Source organism: Xiphophorus couchianus, chromosome 10 (genome assembly GCF_001444195.1).
Source record: "Xiphophorus couchianus chromosome 10, X_couchianus-1.0, whole genome shotgun sequence".
In the NCBI taxonomy this organism is placed as follows: domain Eukaryota; kingdom Metazoa; phylum Chordata; class Actinopteri; order Cyprinodontiformes; family Poeciliidae; genus Xiphophorus; species Xiphophorus couchianus.
The window spans coordinates 1,350,222-1,370,533 of NC_040237.1; the positions used below are offsets into that span (position 1 = coordinate 1,350,222).

Sequence of the window (20,312 nt, forward strand, 5' to 3'; positions counted from 1 at the left end):
TTCCAGAAAACTGTAAAACAGCTGAAACACTGACTTCTTTTAAATCTCAACTAAAAACCCACCTGTTTAGAATTGTATTTGAAATGTAATCAATTACAAATTTATGGATGGAACTTGACTTAATGCTTTGTTTTGATTATTGATTCTATATTGCATTGTGTTTCTGTGTTTGTAATGATGTAAAGCACTTTGAAATGTCTTGCTGCTGAAATGTGCTATACAAATAAAATTTGATTGATTGATTGATTGATTGATTTCTAGTACAGGAAGCAGCTCTGGCCCAGTGCATCTGTGCTTAGCCATGTTTGTTTCCTGGTCAAGGCCACAGACAGAGCTTCAGCTGTCATTAGCCATTTGAATTAGCCTTATTTTTCTTTCCCATAGAAAATACCCCAGGTGTTTCTGAATGTAGCAGCATTTTTTTTTTTTTGCTACTCTACCCCACTATCAGACCTACTGTGCCTATTTTAACTCTATATATCCCTTTGTTATTTCCTATTGAGAGTTAACCAGGACCAGTGCATCAGTGCACACTTCCACTTCTTTTTCTTTGTCACAGAAAGTACTCCCCTGTCACTTGCTTCCATGTTTAGCTATGTATCATTTCTGGCCTGATTGTTAAACAGAGCTATTGATGCCATCAACTCTGTGTGCTCCTTTACCCTTCTCTTTTACACAGCTTTTCCTTTCCACAAGATGTATCCCTGAGCCTGTGCTTCAGTTTGTTCTTTGTCCTCTTCCTCTCCTAGCTACTCGCTTGGTTTTAATGGAGGTCTCCTACTGCTATAAGTGAGTTGTTTTTTTTCCTCTGTTGCCACTTGCTCTCTCGGGAGGAGGGATTGCTTTCATGTCAACCACTTTATTCAGTCAGATAAGGCTCCATATAATGTCAGTTACAAAGATTTGTAACAACTGACATTACAGAACCAACTGAAAATAACTATTTTGTTTAATTGCAATAGAATGTGTGTATGATCTATATTCAATGATATATTTTGATTGGAATGAACTGACATCATTTCTCTATATTAGTCACAATTTTAATTCTATTCATTTGTACATGAAATAAAGAGTTTAAAACAGACTGAATCAACTATCTATAAATATTTAAAAGCAACTGACTGAAGCATATGCAAAGAATAACAAACTTTACTGCTACATATTTGCAAGGACTTATGCAAAGACCTATGTTTAGGAAGTAATTAGCCAAACTAAATTAGATAAAAGCAGAGCATGTAACAGGGGAGAAGTAAAACACATATTTATTGTTGTGTCTGTTTGAATTAAAGCATGTTCAGCAAGTCTGCAGCTTAGTGCATCATTCTGCATAAATTATACATGGCATCCTGTTAAATGAATTCCACTTAGTAATAAATCTACAAGTATTGTTGGTTTTTTGGTACACATCCAAGCTGTCACAAGCATTCAAACATACGAGCTCACAAAACAGAGTTCTGGCTATAGGTTTATGTGGACTCGTGAGTATAAACATTTGTTTATTTTATGATCTTGAATGTTTATAGGAATTGTTCTTATGACAGGGCAGATTGATAATAAAACAAATACCTTCAATGAATTTTAAAACAATTACTGGATGCATAAATTTGAATGCATTGTAGATATTTTCTAATATATCCAGGTTAAAATACGAACATGCACCCCCATTAATTAAAGCAGTCATCAATACTATTATGCCACAATTATGGCTGGGTATTGGATCACTTTTCTGTACTGGCTTGGTAGAGTCAGTCAGATTCCTCAGCATTCTGCTACCACCACTATGTTTGGAAGTTCTCAGAGTATTTGTAGGTTTGAAAGCTTTCACTCCTAAAAATATTTTAAATGTCAAAACATAACTGTGACCAAGTGGCTATGTCTTTGTCTCATCTGACTACAAAACAATTCTCTTGTCGTTAGCTGCACATTTCAGTTGAACTTTCATGTCTCACTGTGGAAACACCTGTTTTTTTTTTTTTGGCTGGCACCTTCTAAGTCTACAGTTATGTAAAATTTGCCTCATACACGGCAGCGCGAATGGTGTTCCAATTTCCAGCTCTAGATCAGCTTGAGCCTTAGTGATTCTTGTATAAATACATATTTTATTCCAATTAAAGATGACACTCTGTGTAAGGAAAATGTCCCTAACAAACATCAAAACAATTTTTAAATGAATGATTTTCTGAATGGCCTCCCCACAGTTCTGACCTCTACACTACTGAAAATATGTAGTCTTATACTCTAAAGCTGGAAATGTACCAGACACCAATCATTCTAAATGAACTCCAACAAGTGTGCCAAGAAACATGGTCAAATATCCAATCAGATTTATGCCAAATGTTTGTTGCTGGTAACCAGAGGCATGTAATAAAGGCATTTTCTATGGGGCACTTTTTCAAATAAAAGTATAAGCCTTTTTGTAAAATTTGGATGCACTGAAGATTATGTAAACATTATCTCATCCTGGATAAATAATTGTTCAATCCATCATTTAAAATCTCTGAATTATTAGGATATTAATGCTGCTGATAAATATATGTTAATCTCTGATCAGAATTGTATATATATAGGAGATATTTTTGTCTCTGCAGTACAGCTCTCATAAAATCAAGATAAATACCTTTCTTGTGGTTAATCTCCTCTGTGACATGGTGTAACAAATTACATTTTTTCTCTTTTACTGAAGAACAGAATAAACTTCAGCATTAAGAAGAAAATCCATTTATCCTAGCTCCACAACCCTGCAACATTCAAGTCAAAGGGAACCAGTTTAGCAGGATATGTGGGTTTAGATCATCTACAGTACATTAAACCTCCTGGTGAGCTGCTGGTCATACTGACCAATAGGGCAATGTGCTACTTAGAGCTCTGCTGTGCTGAAGAAAAGAAAATAGAGGAAAACACTTGAGTTTATCACAACCAATTTAATCAACGTAGCTTCTGTGAGGACTTCATTCTCTGCTGTTTACCTTGCGTTGTGTACATTTCTTCACTAACCGGCTGCAAGATAGTAATTGAGTTTAGAGGTGTTTTTCAATGTTTAGTGGTAGCCTACTATTACACACACATTTACATGCTCTTCAGCAAAATAGTCCTCTTGATCCTTTTTACATATTTTTTTGTATTTTACATAGTTTTTTAATATGACTGGCCAACAGTGTTTGGTTTTTTTTTAAGTGGAAGGCAAATCAACTTGGCATGCCTTTTTATTTAGTCTCCATTAGCCAGTCCTTTGCAGAAGCAGTCTTTGCTGTGATTAAAGCTGTAGGTATTTTGGAGAATGTTTCTACCTGCTTTGTGCATCTGGACTAGCCACAGATCAATTGGATATAGATGTGAACACTAACTGGGATGTTCTAAAACATAAAAATGCTTAATTCTACTCCATTGTATTGTTGCCCAGGTTTTTCATAGAAACCTTGAAATGTTTTCTTCCAGAACTGCCCTCTAGAAAAGAATCCCCACAGCAGGACGATGCCACTACCTCACCATAATGGTAAACTGTTTAGTGTTGTTTAAACTTTTAGTTTTCAACAATGCAAGGTTTGAGTTGCATACCCATAACTCCATCTGGGTTTATGTTGAGATTGCATTACACAAAGGTGGAGAGAAACTGCTTAGTGCCTTGTAAAGACAGTTGCGTGTGCTGAAATTCATTTAAATTAGACTATTTAATGCAGAGCCTAAATGATCTAAAAACTTTTTATAGCCATGTTTAATACAAAAACAGTATAACCTACACTAAAAAATATATAAAAACTATGTATCTTTTTTCCACACATCAAAATTATGCACTAATTTGTTTTGGTCTACCGCATAAGATTTTAATAAAATACATTCAAATTTGTGGTGTTGACATAATAAAGTGTGGAAAAAAAATTAAGGGACTTTCACAAAGCACACTACCGACATATGCTTTTATCAAGCTTCTGTGTTTAGGACTCCCTCGTATCCTCAGCAGTATACATGTACTTTGCTTTATGCAAAGCGTATGTGACACACCTGCTTGCTATAACCACTTTACAGATAAATCTTACATGAGTATCTGTCCCAAATGCATCCCACACAATTTGGATTTGTTGCTTAACTTAAAAAAATCCTCCACCTGACTCACACGTTGGGCTCCGTGCCATGAGAATAAAGTGCCTCTTTCTGCACAGCTCGGGGCTTACTCTGCTAATGTGGTTCTGGCTGGAATCACTCACTTGTTGCGGCGGTAGAGAGCCATGCATGCCACTCCGAGAAGACAGATCCCCGAGGCAATGCTGAAGATGGACAGCACCTGCCTCTGGTAGGTGTCACCACTCTCTGCAGAGAAGAGAGAGAATGAGATTTAGGGCAATGAATATCCACGGTGACCCAAAGGAGTGCAAAACAGAAAGAAGATGCATTCTGAATTATCCCACTAAGCACAGATGTACAGATAGCATGAAGCAACCAGTGTTGCTGTCAGTTAACGTTAGTCTTTGAAGACTTGGAAGAGGGACATGGCAGATACAGGCAGGGCTCAGTAACATGTGATAACTGAAGTGTGATAATCATTTCCTTCAGAAAAACCCAGCAGGGAACACCAATGAGTTGCCTGAATGGGACAAATCCTCAGAAAGTGTGTGTGTGCATGAGAGTGCATCGTCTGCGTTTGTGCTTCAGCTTTCCAAGACTGATGGCGACAGGGAATTAGTAGCAAATGAATGCCCCCGGAGCTCCCTGTCAGACCTCTACTCATCAGAAGCAGAGTTGTGAGGTCAGAAGTGCCAGGGACAAGTGGCAGTTGATCCCAGCAGATATCACTCTGTACAGTTACATTGCTTACCACAGCGAATAATGCTGGATTGAAAATGGTGCATGGTTTGGACTCTTTAAATGCCTTATGTCTTGAGATGAAAATGCCCACAATGCATAGCCTTGAAGGCACTATATCACAAATCTACCAGTGTCACTGAAAACTAGGTGTAATTCTCTGTCCTGTGGTTCATATCACCAGCTCCTGTACAAGAAATTACAAACAATAAACCCCTTGTGTCTGATTTATGATTTCAACACATTAACTACTGCAGGAATAGGTGCAGGAAAAAGAAAACCATGAAACCTTTTCATAACCCTTCACTGTGGCTCCTGATCCTGTCAAAACAGAACTATCAGGGGAGGTCCTTATCTGTGTTTGTCTGTCCTACTTTTTCATCTTTCATACAAACAGGAATTTTACCTGTTTATGCTCAATGGAAGTGTGCAATCAAGCACTGCATGTTACAACATTTATATTCATTATGTTCCTCGGCATTATATTGGTGCTGCATCAGTGAACCTCAAGCTGTACTCTGTTTCTTTTTTTGCCACATCTGTCGCAGTATCTACAACACATTTTATACGAGTTCAAACTTGAAGAAATTAACATGAAGTCTGTGGAATATCTGTATTGCTCACCATGAACCATCAATATGTTCGTTGCTCATGTATTGGTGTAAAATGAATAGTGTTTTACAGCCTAAGGACAGAGCAACTCAACTAAGGTGAGCAAATCCTTGACAGAGCACACAGTGTACAACAAAAGTAAGAGACGTCATTATTTGGACGTCTCTTGCGTCATCAGATGTAAGAGACGTCCAATGGAGTCCTCATGGAGTCCTCAAGTTGTGACTCTATGTACAAATATGTGCATTTGTTTGTGTTACTAACAAACAAAAGCTGTTTGTTAATAACAAAGATTTGCACTTTTTTGTGTTACTAAAAGATGTTTGTTCTTTTAGCACGATGCTGTATATTTTGCCCTTTCATCATTTTATATCTTCCTAGTTTTTGTTGTGGTGCATCTGACTTTTAGGTGCAATAAAGTCATATGCTGTTGGACAGGTACCATATTTTAGGGAGCAAAGTAATTTGAGTACATGAATAATCCAGTACAAGAGAACACTGGTTAGAAATGTTATATTTTCTTCACACTTTTAATTAAGGAGATTCTAAAGTTCTTGCAGAAATGTTCTTGGATAACTTCTACAGCTTCATTGAAGGCACATCCTTCTTTGATTTACTGTCTTACTGGAACAGCTCTTCCAGTCTGTGAAACAAGCACTCTGCGAATGATTTTTGCTCAGATTTCTTTATATTTCTCCATATCCATCTTTCTCTGTGTACGCTCTGCCTGTTTTTGCGACCATAAAATCATTCCCACAGCAGGATGCTGCTATCATCCTGGTTGCCTGTTGGCTCGGTATTAATGAGCCAGTGCTGAACGTCTACATTCATTCAAATATACCGTTGAGAATTCTGGCTCTGTACCGTTCAGGTCCTGTTTCATCAAGGTTTTCTTTTAGCACTCAAACTAATTGACCTTCCTTTCATTAAAGTCCCAGCTGACTGCCATGTACCTTTAGGTGAGTTATGGTGTCTGTCTGGCCACCCCACCATACATACTTAATTGGTGGAAAACTGAGCGTGTGTGTGACCTTAACTATGGAGTCACTTTCGTAGCAACCTAGTGGTTGCTGGTTATTGGTTTCCTGTCTTACCATTTGTCTTAAAATACTACATTTAACTGGACAGTAGCTGCTGTTGTTTCCAAACTGTAACTTTAAAATAGAATTTTGACTACAATTCCATCTCAGTGGTCCGCACAAAAATCTCTTGATTTTATGAGTTTCTTTCTTACACTAAGGTACAGTATGTTTATTTATAAGTGTGCCAAAGAATTGTAAAGAGGACTTGCACATTTCTTTAGAAGAATATGAAGTCATACTGTTAACACAAAAACAAATTAGATTTTGTTTGATTATTTCTATGCTCTCACAATGCTTCCTGGCATTAAATCTTGCACAATATTTTTTCACAGATCATCTGTCTCGTATGCTATCGTCAGGACATAGTGACAGTTAACAAATATTTAACAAAATATATTTTTCATAAAAGTTACCTACTACATATATAATATAACAAATAAAGGCCTAAGAAGTGTGTGGGAAAACCATACAAAGGTACAACAATCTGGTAACCTGTCCTCATGTTGATCACCAGTTTGGTCAAACACTGCTGCAGGATGGCATCTCATTATTTAATTGAATTTGTGGCAATTCAGTCAATATGGTGGTGTTGTTTCCTATAGCATGAACAGCAATCCCAAACTGAGGTCAAGAGGTGACTCAATATAGTCAAAACTGCAATGCTTAAGGACTGGAAGCTATACCTGTTTTCCAATAGTGTAACACATGTGCTACTTGAACAAAAAAAATAATGCATGAACATAAAATGGCACTGTTATTTAACTTTACCACATCACAGCAGTGATGCTATGACACTTCTGATAGTCTGAGCTATCATCACATGCTTGACTTCCAGCTTGTTCCTCAATGTTTCCAGCGTGGCATCAAATGCCCTGTTTTTAAGAAATAAACAGCAGGAGATGCCATGGCCTAAATGTAACATTTGCATCTCAGAGCTCCTTCGAACCCTCCGGCCTTTGCCATCAATTGAATGATCTCTCAATGGCTGGACATGTGAAACACAGGGAATGTCTTTCCCTGCTGCTGCATCATCAGTGCTCATGCAGAGCGCCACCTGAGACCAACCTCTGTCTCATTTTTTTGATGGATGAAATAGGCTTTTCTGAAATAGGAACAGAAAAAAACAGCTGTCTACAGAGTTGTGCTGAATGGTTGTAAGGAAAAACCCTGATATGCAGTCTGTACATAAAGCTATTACAGGTCTTTCATGCTGGATGCCTACGAGGCACTCTTGAAATTAGATGCAACAGCATGTTAGGGAACAGAACAAAGTGAACAGCCCTAGCAATACTGGCCAAACTATGTTGTACTAACACAAAGACAAGACAATCCCGTATGGCCAGCAATACCATAACAGCCACTTAACATTTGGCTTTGATGAAAGTGCATAATGAAGGCCGTGCTAAACTATCCATGACAAAACGGGGTATTCAGCCCAAAATACATCAGAGTGAACCAGTAAGACTTGTGGAGCCTAAGGGGCTGGACTAAAGAGTACAAGAAAATCATATTTAGAGTGTAGGATGCTACGATGTAGGATGCTACATCAAACATGGCTATGCGTCACATCAGCACACATACAACTTACATAGCAAGTACCCAAAGATCCACCAGTAATGCTGAAGAGAAATCAGGTTATAATGCATACTGTTTATCTTGAAAAATCCTCTATCATTGATCAGTCTTAGATGCATTCCCTATAGTAAATTTATTAACCTGCAGAAGGATTCTGAACTTATTTAGTCCCTGTATTAAAAGCTGCTGATCTGAGGAAGATTGTGTGCAGAGCTGGCTTTTTCTTCTGATTAGATCTGTTTTCTGGATCAAGTGTGAGACATGACAATACCTATGTAAATCTTTATATGTTTGGTTTTATGTATAAAAAGCAAGCAAAGAGAAAAAGAAAGTGTATTGACTCCATAAAATAAAGAAAATGCGGCAATGTCTGTATGCATCAGTTTTTGTTTCTTTTACATCATAATTTGTCACTATCAAAGAGAGAGGTTCAGATGACTTGTTTTTAAAGATTTGACCATGTGCAAGGTGTAAAGATAAAACAATTTAACTTTTTTTTCACTTCTTCAAATCTCTTGTGTTGACTTTTTGAGCAAGTATAAGACATATCTCATTACGCTGGCAGTCTGTCCACTGTTTTAACTTTCTGAAATTGATGCGTAAATGAATCGTCAAACATATGGAAGATAAGTAAACAAAGCACGGTGCCGTTTGTCTTAGCTCCATGCTCATTAAATCACTCTTCCCCTAACAGCTCAGTTCTTCATGCAGACAGAATACACCTAATGTTCCGCCATAGTGTTGCCATAGCAACTGGCCCACATTAATTTATCCAAGGTGAGCGGCCTTGTTGCGCGGACTGTGTTTTTGTATGAGCCTTTTCGCAGATGTGAGGCACATGAAAGACTAAGCACTCTGCAAAGTCGATGAAAAAAAAAAAGTTGTCTCACCCATGAACTCAATCCCAAGTTCGTCCGCTGCTCCAACGGAGGTCAAACCGTAAACAGGGTGAACAGATATGGTGAGAGAGAGAGAGAGAGAGAGAGAAAACAAAAAAACTGTTACTACAAGTTTGAATCAACTGTATTCAATTAAACCATTCCCTCTCCGGAAATTATTTTCAGGAACCTTCAGAGCAATAGTTTGGTTAGCTGTAGTCTGTTAGCTATGGTCTGCTGCATTTCCACTAAGGTCTGTCGACAGGGTAGCAATGGCCAATTAAGAGTAGTGACGTATGTCGTTTCTCGACAGTGCTGCACAGCTGTAGTCTTGCTGCCTTTGAGCTTTTTAAAGGGGACCTATCATGCTTCCTTGCACAAGTAAGGATAGGATAGGTCTACGAACTATACAAACATGTTCATTAATTTTTTTTCACAAAATCATTCTCTGATAATGAAATTCCACTTTGCTGAGTTCAGCCTATTGTAAGCTCTTTTCAAAATGAGCTGTTTTAGGACCTCTTGTCAAAATCCAAATAAGCTGCTGCTGCCCATACACCCCAATTCAACCTTTACATTCACTTTACACATGTGAAAATGTAAACAATTGTACAACACTACATCTTTTACCATGAGTCAGACCCAGAAGGAGAGAAAGTAGAGCCTCCTGCACAACCATCAAGGATGCACCAATTGGTTTCTGAATGGTAACTCAACAACAAAACAGCCATTGAGCAATATGCACAAAGCTGATGAGCTGGAGCTGGGGCTCGGCTCGGCTGGGTTTGCTAAGTAACAGGCCAGTGACCTAATAATCAGGAGTGTTTTGTAATGGCTCGTTTGCCAGAAAACAGTAACATATTGCCAGAAAATGGCCATGTGGTTTTATGAAGTGCTTGAACGATTCATAGAAACAGTAAAAGTTCAAAAGGAAATAATGCAAAACGTGGCTTTTACATAATAAGTCAAATTTAAAAGCAAAAAAAAAACCAGAAAGTGAACTACAGCACAGTCTGCTACAACTTGAACATTTGTTAATGTTGAATTGTGAAGTCAGAGTGCTTATCATTTGCAAACCCAGCATTTTGACTTAGTAATTCATGTAGCTGTAACCAGCAAAGGACACAGCACCTGCAATGGTAACAAAAAAATAAAGAAATAAAAATAATGGGACAACAAAACAGTGATTTCAGACCAAAATAGTGGTTTCACAGCAAGTTCATTCTAAAACACACACACAATAACAATACAAGCAATCTTTTCAAATGTTTAAGAGATTTTCTATTAAACCAAGGATCAACAAGAAGTTGTATTTTTCTCCTTTGTAGTGTGTGGAGCCAAAATGCCATTTTTATGGAGTAATACAAGAATGCAGGGTCATTGTCAACTGACTGAACCTTCATCACTCTATTCAGTCTGTGAAAGGACACCTTTATTTTCTTTTATAAAATCATTACATGCCATGGTAAACATACTGCATTGACAGTTTTGAGAATTAACGCTGCGATTTCAATGAACAACACATTTCCCAGACACTGTCATGTCAAGCCAAAAATCTTTTTTTAATGAAAGCTTTGACCCTGTGCTGCAATAGATGTTGCTGAATGTGGTCATTAAAAGTTAATGTTGCTTTAAAATGTAACCACAGTAAAACAATCTGAGGTTATTCGTGAGAGGCCAGATTTGACTGTTGTGTTTGCAAACCAAATTGTGAATCTCATATTTTACGAGTACCCATCCCCTCTACTGTCGACTTATCCTCTGCCACCTAATTCAGGTCAGGATTACAATATTGAATGACGACACACAAACCTTATTATCTATATGTAAATGTATTATGGTTTTTGTGTGTTTGCTCTTGTGGAACAATGTATTTTTTTATTGTTATTTTTTTACAGAGGAGCAAAGCAGTCTGATTCTTGAAAGAATAATGATGCTAAACAAATTATTAAATTACTAAACTACAAATTATAATGGTCATGATGGTATCACATTCTACATATATTTTTATCCTCAATAAAGATAAATAATTGTCAGGTCATACATATCAATAGATTCCACAGCAGATATCAGAATGGCCAATAATATCAAAAACTAAATGCTAACAGAGAAAACATTTTTTATCTTCATCTTTCGCATTTTTTAAGCATGAAGAAATCATTCCCTTTGCCCCTTCCTTGACTCCACAGGAACATCTGTGGTGTCAACAACTGAAATACCCCAAGCAGGAAAACTTAGGATGAACTGACTCTGATACCTGAGACAGGGTTTTGCAGCCAAAGTGCACTTCGCTGCTCAGAATTTGTCTTATAGGTATGGGCATATGTTGCAATCCCACCATAAACTTCTTTTGACAACTTTCTCCCAAATGTCTTTTTCTTTTGCACTTTGTAATGAGCCAGCAAGCCCCCAAAATATGCTTAAAGTGCTTCAGCATGATCCTCTGAATTCCCCAGCCTGCAGTAGCCTTAAATGAAGACAGAAACCAGCAGAGATAAGGGGGGAAGAAGATTAGGCTAGGGATCGTGAAAATAAAAGTTAAAAATGACACATCATGCGGCTTTATGCCACCGATGCCTCTTTGCACAGGCCTTTTATATTGATTTGAGCCTGAGGCATTGCAGTAATTGTTCTCTTCACAAGCTGGCTGCTTCAGGATGGATCACACTAAATTACGTTTACATACATGTGCATCCACACGGCATGTAATACTCTTGCCTACTATTCTTTGTCTGCAACAGATACTCTTTCACAAACACCTTTTGTCCCTATTCCCTGTCTCACTTTCTCAGACACACACAGTCTTTCTTTATGCAGCTAAATCCTGTCCCACAATCCCCGTGCTGGGGAAACAGATAAAAGGGAGCACTCATGTTCTTCCCATCCTGACAGTCCCCCTTTTTTCATGTCACTGTAATGTAATCTTATTTAAATTAAAATGAAGCCCTCATTGGTAATTGCTTTTCCGACAGAGGTGGTCAGAGTTTTAAGTAGAGCGAGGCTTGCCAAGCTTTGACAGATTATGTGCTGGGTATGTTAAAAAGACCACATATCAGAAAGAAAAATTTGAAAATCTGTTAGAGCTGTGAAATCTGAGCACAAGACAAATGGATATGCCACTGTATTGAAGTGTGGGATTTTTTAAATGGTTCTTTTAAATACAACTGCGAGATTCTGAAACAGAATGACAGAAACATAGTTATCAAAATTTATTAAGCTCAAAGCACAAGTTTACTACCAGAAATCATCACTAGGATACTGTAGAAGAACCATTACTGTTATCATAAAATATGTATTCTTTATCAGTAGCAACAACAAACCCCTACATCTGTTAGAAGGAAGCATTATTCTGTCCAGAATGCATAATTTACAGCTGTAATTGCATTTCTGTATGATATAATAAATGGCCAAATTGTGAGCCAGGCCTTTAGCTGAAGTAGTTATTGGCCAATCTACCAACTTACTGACCGTGGATGAAATAGATAAGCTTTTAATATATAAATATAAAATTGGAAATTACAAAACAAAAACAACCAAATTACTTGTGGAAATGTAGATATCTAAATCTATTAAGAAGTGTTGCATTACTTTAGCTATTGCAGCACAGAGGTCCTGCTGCATCAGTGCTAACAATGATACAATACAAAGAAAATAAATTCTCTAACAACAATGATAAGTAGTTGTCTGAACTCTTACAAATACAAAACTGAAAAGTGTGATAAGCATTTGCATTCACCTCTTTGCGGCAGGTCTTTTGTGGGGCGTCTTTACCAGCTTTACGCTATTAAGAGTCTTGATACTCTACCCATTCGTCATTGCAAAATTACCAGAGCTCAGTCAGGTTGAATGTAGAGTGTTAGTGAGTTTTTAGTTTTAAGTCTTGCCACAGGTTTGTAGCTTTGTCTTATCAGAGACTCACTCTCCTGAGCGGTAGGTCTTCATAGATCTGAGTTACCACAGACGTCTTGTTTGCTTCTCTGAATACCTTGTTTGCCTCTCCCTGTCTGTCAATTTAGGTGGACACAAATGTTTTGGTAGATCTGCGTTTGCGTCATACTCTTTGCATTTCTGAACAATGGATTGAACAACAAACCTTCAGAAGTTCAGGGATTACACTTTATAACTGCTTAAAATCTCTCTATGACCTTTGGCTGGACCTTTCTACTTTGTTCCTTGGTCTTCCTGACACTTTTTCTTCACAGATGTTCTCTAACAAGCCTCTGATGCTTTCACTTAACAACTATAATTATACTGACCGTAAATGAAACACAAATAGATTAATTACTAAATAAGTACTTTCCCCTTTATTTTGTCAAAGAAAAGGGCAGCTGAATAAACATGCAGTCAACACTTTTCCTTTTTTATCATTGAAAATGTTTTAAACCATAAACATTTTTCATAGCACTTCGCCATTTTGCATTGCTTTCTGTTAGGCGGTCACATAACATCCCAACCACTTGACAAAATGTAAAAATATTCTTTTACTCTTGTAATATACTATCACAGTGAATTACAGGTTGATTGTTTCTAAATTCATTGTAAATGTGCTCTAAATTTCTGTATATTTATTCACTGTGTTTAAAAATCCCATTAAGAGAAGGAATTATTCATTCCAAAATCACTACTGCCACATGTTTTGCCATAGCTTACTCGCTCTATAAGGTAAACGTAACCCAAACATAACTTTCTGCTTCCATGTGGTGTAAATATGACTTAGAAGGTCCTTTCTCTGATAGCCACTGGCCAGTAGGCTGAACACACATGTCTATTTTGTCACCTCACACAAAGAGGAAGGTAAAAATATCTCCAAAGCTCACTGTTAGACAACTGCAGTAAAGAGTGGCATCTTGGCACCATGTCACCCATCAAACGGTATCTAAGTCGTATAAAAGGCTAAAGAGTGAACTGCTTGAGAAAGCACCAGGACTGCAAAATCTATAGCTAATGTGCAAGGAGGGATAGTCAAAGTTCCCTCTCGCTTTATACTCTAGTACAACTGTTTAAAACAGCAGAAATGTCAAACCTTTCATTTTCTGCTATTTTTCTTCTCTCCTCTTTATAAATTAAATACATTTCTTAAGATATGTCAGAAGTGTATGATTATTTTAATGCAATAAAAGACGCATTTATTTTTTTCTCAATTCTAAATAATTATAAATGAACAATAAAATTATAAAAGTCTGATCAAATGCAAGTGAACAGATGAGTAAAGAAAGAAATTTACAGGAGAAGGTAAATAAAACAGTTTTTCAGTTTTTATAAAACAGTGATTAAATTTTCCTTCATTAGCTTTGAGGATTACTTTACAATTTCAGCAGGATTTATGACAACCTCCCAGGTACTACTCATGTCTAAAGCAGTTGCGATCAATCAAACCTCAACACTGAATGTTTTTTTTTCCTTTGAGAAAATAAATATAGATTTTACTGCATGATAAAAAACATAGCTGCATTTTTTTTTATCTATAGCAATCTACTGTTTCTACGTTGCAGGCACTTGGCAAGGCCATAGAGGTGAACACAGTATCATCCTGATGCTTCCTGATCTATATTATCCATTCAACCCTTTCTTTTGCGATCGCCCTAGGCAACAGCGGGCAACTCTTTTCTCTAAATCGCCTTCACTCTCACGGCCTCAGCAGATGATGTCATTACAACGCTGATGCACGTCCCTTCCTCTGGCGCTGCCTTGACTGAGGATATTCACCAATCATGATACGTGCAGCCTCTGAAATACATGGCAGTGGTAACTCAAATCACCCCGGGGTATCATTTGTGGCATCTCATGGGAGCCTAGAGCAAGCTTGGAGACTACCTGTGCATTATGTGAAGCGCTTTTTTCTCGATTAGGAAGTAGCAAGCTGGAGGTGGAGAGACAATGAAAGGAGTGAATCAAATTCTTAATCCCCATCCTCTTTTGGATGAGCAAGTAATTGATAAGCCTATGTGTGTAGCTGAACTCAATGTGTTTTGTGGATTCTTACTCCAGGCTGAATATCTACAGGAGAAAAATGCTTCAAATTGTTATTTTCTTCTCTACTAAGTAAAGCTAAAAACTCCCTGATGTTCTTCCTCTGCAGTCTCAAAGGTGCCACCTCACCAGTGGCAAACTCCGAACCTACCCATAGTTAAAAGAGAAATTTGTTCAGGTTGTTTACCAAGCACAAACTAAATTGCTGTCTTCCTGCCCTGCAATTCCTACAATTAAAGACCCCCACTACTTCCTCCTTGTGCACCGACTTGTTAGACCCTGGTACTCTCCTCCAAACTCATTTTCAGCTGAATTCAAAGCCCTCTAGTCTTGGGTAGGGAGTGTCTTCTTCCTTTTGTCCCTGTGCTTCTGTGATGTGCACAACAGTTTCTGTTTTTCACCCTCCTGCAAAGATGTGAGAATGACGGAGTGCCATTGCCCACAAAGCTGGTCCAGACTGCTCTTTTGAGTCTTTTTCCAGTCAATACAAAAGCAGGATAAGGGGCAAGGAAAGATTTGTGTCTGTGAGATGCTCATATATTGATTCAGAGAGAAAAAATAAAGCAAAAAACCTGAAACGGATGCAAGGAGAGAGAATTTTTTTCTCACTCCTCGGTATGATTTGTGTATATTTCCACCTTTTCAACAAACAAAAAAAGTAATCTTTGCACATATAAAAACAGACACACATGAGCACAATGAAATTAATTTCACTGGGACCTCTTCCACTTGTATTTGCTGTTAGTGCGTGCATGTCTGTGTATATCATTACATGATTTGGCTTTAGAAAGCCGGATTATCCCCCAAACCCTCCATAATCTGGGTAAATTTTAGATCAGTTTCTATCAACATAGATCCAAATAGGCCTCATTGCTCTTTAAAATCTTTGCTGTTTATCTTTTGGATTTTTGGTGAAAGCTGCTGTGCATAAATATGGACATTATTTTGTTTGGAGAAAACTATACACTCCAGCAAACAGCTCAGTTGGAATGAATTCACTGTAAATCCTGCTATTCTGGGAAGATTTTAGGTTTAGGAAATAACAGGTAAGTTCTAATATATTTTAAGGCTGACAGTAATTAATATATTGCTCTTCCATACCTGAACATGTTCTTAGCTTACAACAGAAAATTGACACCAAAAATAATCAAAGGCGCAATTAATGAGCATAAAAAAAGAACAGAAATGGGAGATCAATAAACCAAATTAAATCATAATTTTGCCATCCACACCAAATGAATTGGTGTTTGTTACCAGAGCCCAGTTTTTGGGTAATCCCCTCAGTTTCTTGAAAGACGAAGGTGTAACAATAACTACCTGATACTGTATAAATTGCTTGCTCGCCGCTCTGAATTATTGAATTCAGGTGTTTTAATCATTTTGATTGCCAAAGGTCTATATAATCTAGCATGTATACTGCTCTCACAAATATTTGTGAAAGAATGGGTCAGTTTCCAGGATGCTACTGGTAAATACATACTCCACAGTCAGCTGTTACTGGCATTATCAGAAAGAGGAAGTGATTGAGACCAACAGTAACTCAGCCACAAAGTGGTAGAGGTAAAATCAGAGTCAATAGCTGCAGACCTCCAAATTTCATGTGACCTTCACATTAGCTCTAGAGCAGTGCACAGAGGGGGTATGTAATGGGTTTCCTGAGTAGCTGGAGTCGAGCCTTACATTAACAAGTGCAATGCAGTACATGGAATGCAGAAGTGTAAAGAACGCCACCTCTAGACTGTGAGGCAGATGTGTTCTCTGGAGAGATGACTCATGTCTCTTTCTCTTTCTCTCACAATCCAATGAAGGAGTCTTGGTTTTAGTGCAGAGAGGACTATGGAGTGGGGCTCTTTCTGAGGGATCTAGTCTTTTGGTCCCAGAGAACAGGATCTAAAGCTTCAGAATAGGAAAATCATTTTTGACAATTTCAGTCCTCCAAGTTTTAGGGAACAGCTTGTGGATGGCCCGTTCATGTTCCAACATGACTGTGAACAAGTGTACAAAGCAAAATCCATAAAGTACAAAGATGAACGAATTTGGTTCAGACAACTTGACTAAAACAATTATTTGGAAACTATAGGGATTCGTGAGGGTTAGGGACCGCAACAAGCCACAAATTACTGAAATGAGTGAATACATGAGACCCCTGTGAAAGGTTCATGAACTATCCAGTTCAAACATCAAATGTATGTTAATATGCACAGCGGAAACCATCTAGACACTAACCAGAGAAGCTGTCTTATGTCTACTCTTGGGCATACAGCCAATCAACAGCATTATTTTCAATATAGCAAGATGGTGAATGAATGGACAAACAATCCCAATATCCAAACATGCTTGCTTTAAAACATAAATATCAAATAAACAAAAGCTGTTCAGCAATATTGGCATGTGTTTGAAGGCATCATTATTCTCCCTGTTTATTTAGACTTTAAAATGATAAGTCGCTTTTTGTTTTTCAATCTACAACAAGACATTTGTATGGAAATGACTGAATAGTTTCACTATTCACAACATGCCATGTGATAAATCACGGCAATTAAAGCACAAACACACACAACAAAACATGCTCAGAAATTTCTGTGCCTGTTAGCAGATAACAGGTTGCTAAAAAATAATCTAGGACTTCAGTGTGTGTAAAAGCGACAATTTGTGTTGCTGACCACACCTCCTAAATGCAGTGGATGGCCTCCTAATAGCTGTTCCCATTGTTTTATGGGGCCACTGGATGAAAAGGTGGGTAATTACTGAATCAGAGCAATCCAGCTGCAGCACACCACTAATAGAGTATTTGCTGCTACGGTACGAATGCAGTTTTGTAACTCCTGGTTACTGCTGTTGTGTGGGAGACTCGGCTTCTGTTATATTGTATTTCCCACATGTAGATTCAATTTCAAATGATATGCAAAAGTATTTATATTCCATCCACTTTTTTTTACAGACTGTTTAATTTCTTTTTTTCAGCAAAAAAGAAAGCAGCATATAATTGTACATCGAAATAAATTGTGCCCATATGTGTCTGTATTTGTCCACAAAAGCCACTAAGCTTTAGTTTTTGCTAATAGAACGTACAAGCTCCCTAAGCCAGTTAAACAGGAGAATTGACATACTCCTATAGAAGATAAAATGAGTCCCAGAGTGAAAATTGTGTCATGTGAGGGTATAAACATGCTTCGAGGCAATAGCTTGTGACCCCATTAATGGACTCTCAAAGGGCTTAGTGGAAGCAGAAAGCCATAGCACTCAAGTTTTCTCTCTCACTCTCAGAGTAAAGGAGCCAAGTCACTCCCTGAAACAGTGTGAGTTTGTGAAGTTCACTCCCAGTGGGAGCGGCACAGGGCCCGAAGATTTCTCCTCCGTACATCTGACGTCTGCTGTATTTCTTAACTACACCGCAGAGCTTTCACTAGGACATGGAGACTGTTGGAAGTATGTGATGCCCAAGAACCATGGCTGTCAAACTGTGGCACAAGTACCACTGGTGGTACGTAGGTTACTCTTGGTTGTACTCAAGATGTTTTGGTGTATATTATTTGTAAATACGAATGAATCAACTAATCAAATCTAATAAGTAATTCAGAAGTAAATGAATCAAAATAGAATAATAACAGCTTACCCAAATTATTAGTGTTTTCCAAGCTGAAATACAAGTGACTAGGTGACTGATTTGATCAGACCGCTACTGTTAGCAATGCAAGCTAATACAAATTTATTCTCAAACACTGAATCATCATGTACACAAGTAGGGGTTTTATATTACTTAGTATTATAGTACTATAGCACTGTTTTCTACCAACTGTGACTATCACAGCATTCTACAAACACGGTGGCCAAATTAGATTTTGTGACAGGGGGTTGCTATGTCTGACTTTCCCACTCTGATTTCCAACTTCTAAGAACCTCTCTGTCACCATGTCTAGTTTTAGAGTTTGAAATTTCAACATCTGTGTGAAAATTGCAACTTTCAATCTATCAAGCAGTGCCACTTGATCAAAGTATTTTCTGTCTTTGTTTTTCTTATATCACAAACATTGAGAGTATAGCTCCTGCTGCGACAATGTTTCAAAATGTCTGTCAGGATGGTGTTTCTTAGTGAAGTCGTACTTGTTCTAAAATTTTAAAGAGACTTTGCTCTAGGAAACTGACAATTACCTATTTTAAAGGAAAAAAGTCTGAATTAAATATAAGAGTTTAAAATCTGTACTTTTTAGCCTGTACATATTTGACATTTTATTAGTATTGGTTACAAATTGAGTTGAGGTCATAATATTTTTAAGGCATAATATTCTTCTGCATTTGTTTTCTTGCGGTACAGTGCCATAATAAAGTAGTCTTAATAGTTTTTAAATGTTGATTTATTTTATTAGGGGAAAAAGCTATCCAAAGCAACATGCCTGTGTGTGGAAAAGTAATATAGAGATAAAACATTACTGATAAAACTTTAAATCTAAAACATCTCAAAGTTTATTTTGAATTCCAGGCAGCTGATTTGGAAAATTTGTGAAACACCTCAAAATATTTTAGTTTTTGAGCAAATTATCTTATAAACAGTAACATAGGTTCCAAATTGATTTCAAATTGATAATTTAATTATATCTTCAGGGGAAGAAGGAGAAAAGCCCCATTACAGGCCAAATGATATGCGATAAATGGGCTACTAAATTTCATAAATGAATTAGAATTAAAATTCAGGTGTTTCTGGCAAATTGTTTGGAAAATAGAGAAATTATAATTGGAGCCATAAATTAACTGGTTAATTCCACCACCGAAACACTGGATGGAGCAACAGGAGGAGGACTCCCTGTGACCTGATGACATCACTACGCCATCCAGTGGAGAAATTATGAATTAGTATGGAGAGGTTCTAGATATTGTCTAGTTTTGTGAATTGTTTATGCTCATTTTATTCTGCTGATACATTTTTCTCCATTGTAACTTCTAAATTAGTCAATATTTTCAAAATGCTCAAACAATCTTGGTTTAGAATCACATTTAGACCGAAATGTTGTATTCTTTTTTCATATTTTATCTCATATTTTTGAGATGTTTGATCATTTTACTCTTGAATATATTAGTTTAGTTGTAACAGGGGGGCTGCGGACTATACACTCCTTGCTGTCCCGAGCAACCAGTCACACCAACCCCACCCAGTTGTTTGGAAGTCTGATTATCCTGAAGTTGCCCTGTAGCTACATGTTTGCCTCATCTTAGTCTTCATGTGATCGCTGTAGAAGATGACTTGGGAACACCTGAGCCTCCAGTAGGCCACCCCGGGGGTCATCAAGCCCAGTCAAGTGACCAATGAGTTGGTGATGTTCAGTCTGGATCTGGTGAAGACCTGGTCTGTTGATGATGAGCATAGAGGTTACGAAGAATTTCATCCAGGTCATTCTAACGT

At 37.5% G+C, this 20,312-nt stretch overlaps 1 protein-coding gene across 1 annotated transcript in view; it reads right to left on the minus strand.

The window, feature by feature from the left end:
• Positions 1-20,312, minus strand: part of nrg3b (neuregulin 3b) — a 271,247-nt gene that overhangs the window by 26,545 nt on the left and 224,390 nt on the right. The window contains exons 4-5 of the mRNA XM_028030068.1: positions 8,957-8,983; positions 4,203-4,305 (exon numbers count right to left, since the gene is read on the minus strand). Of these exons, the coding sequence (XP_027885869.1) occupies positions 4,203-4,305; positions 8,957-8,983 (130 nt within the window). The remainder of the gene's footprint in view (positions 1-4,202; positions 4,306-8,956; positions 8,984-20,312) is intronic.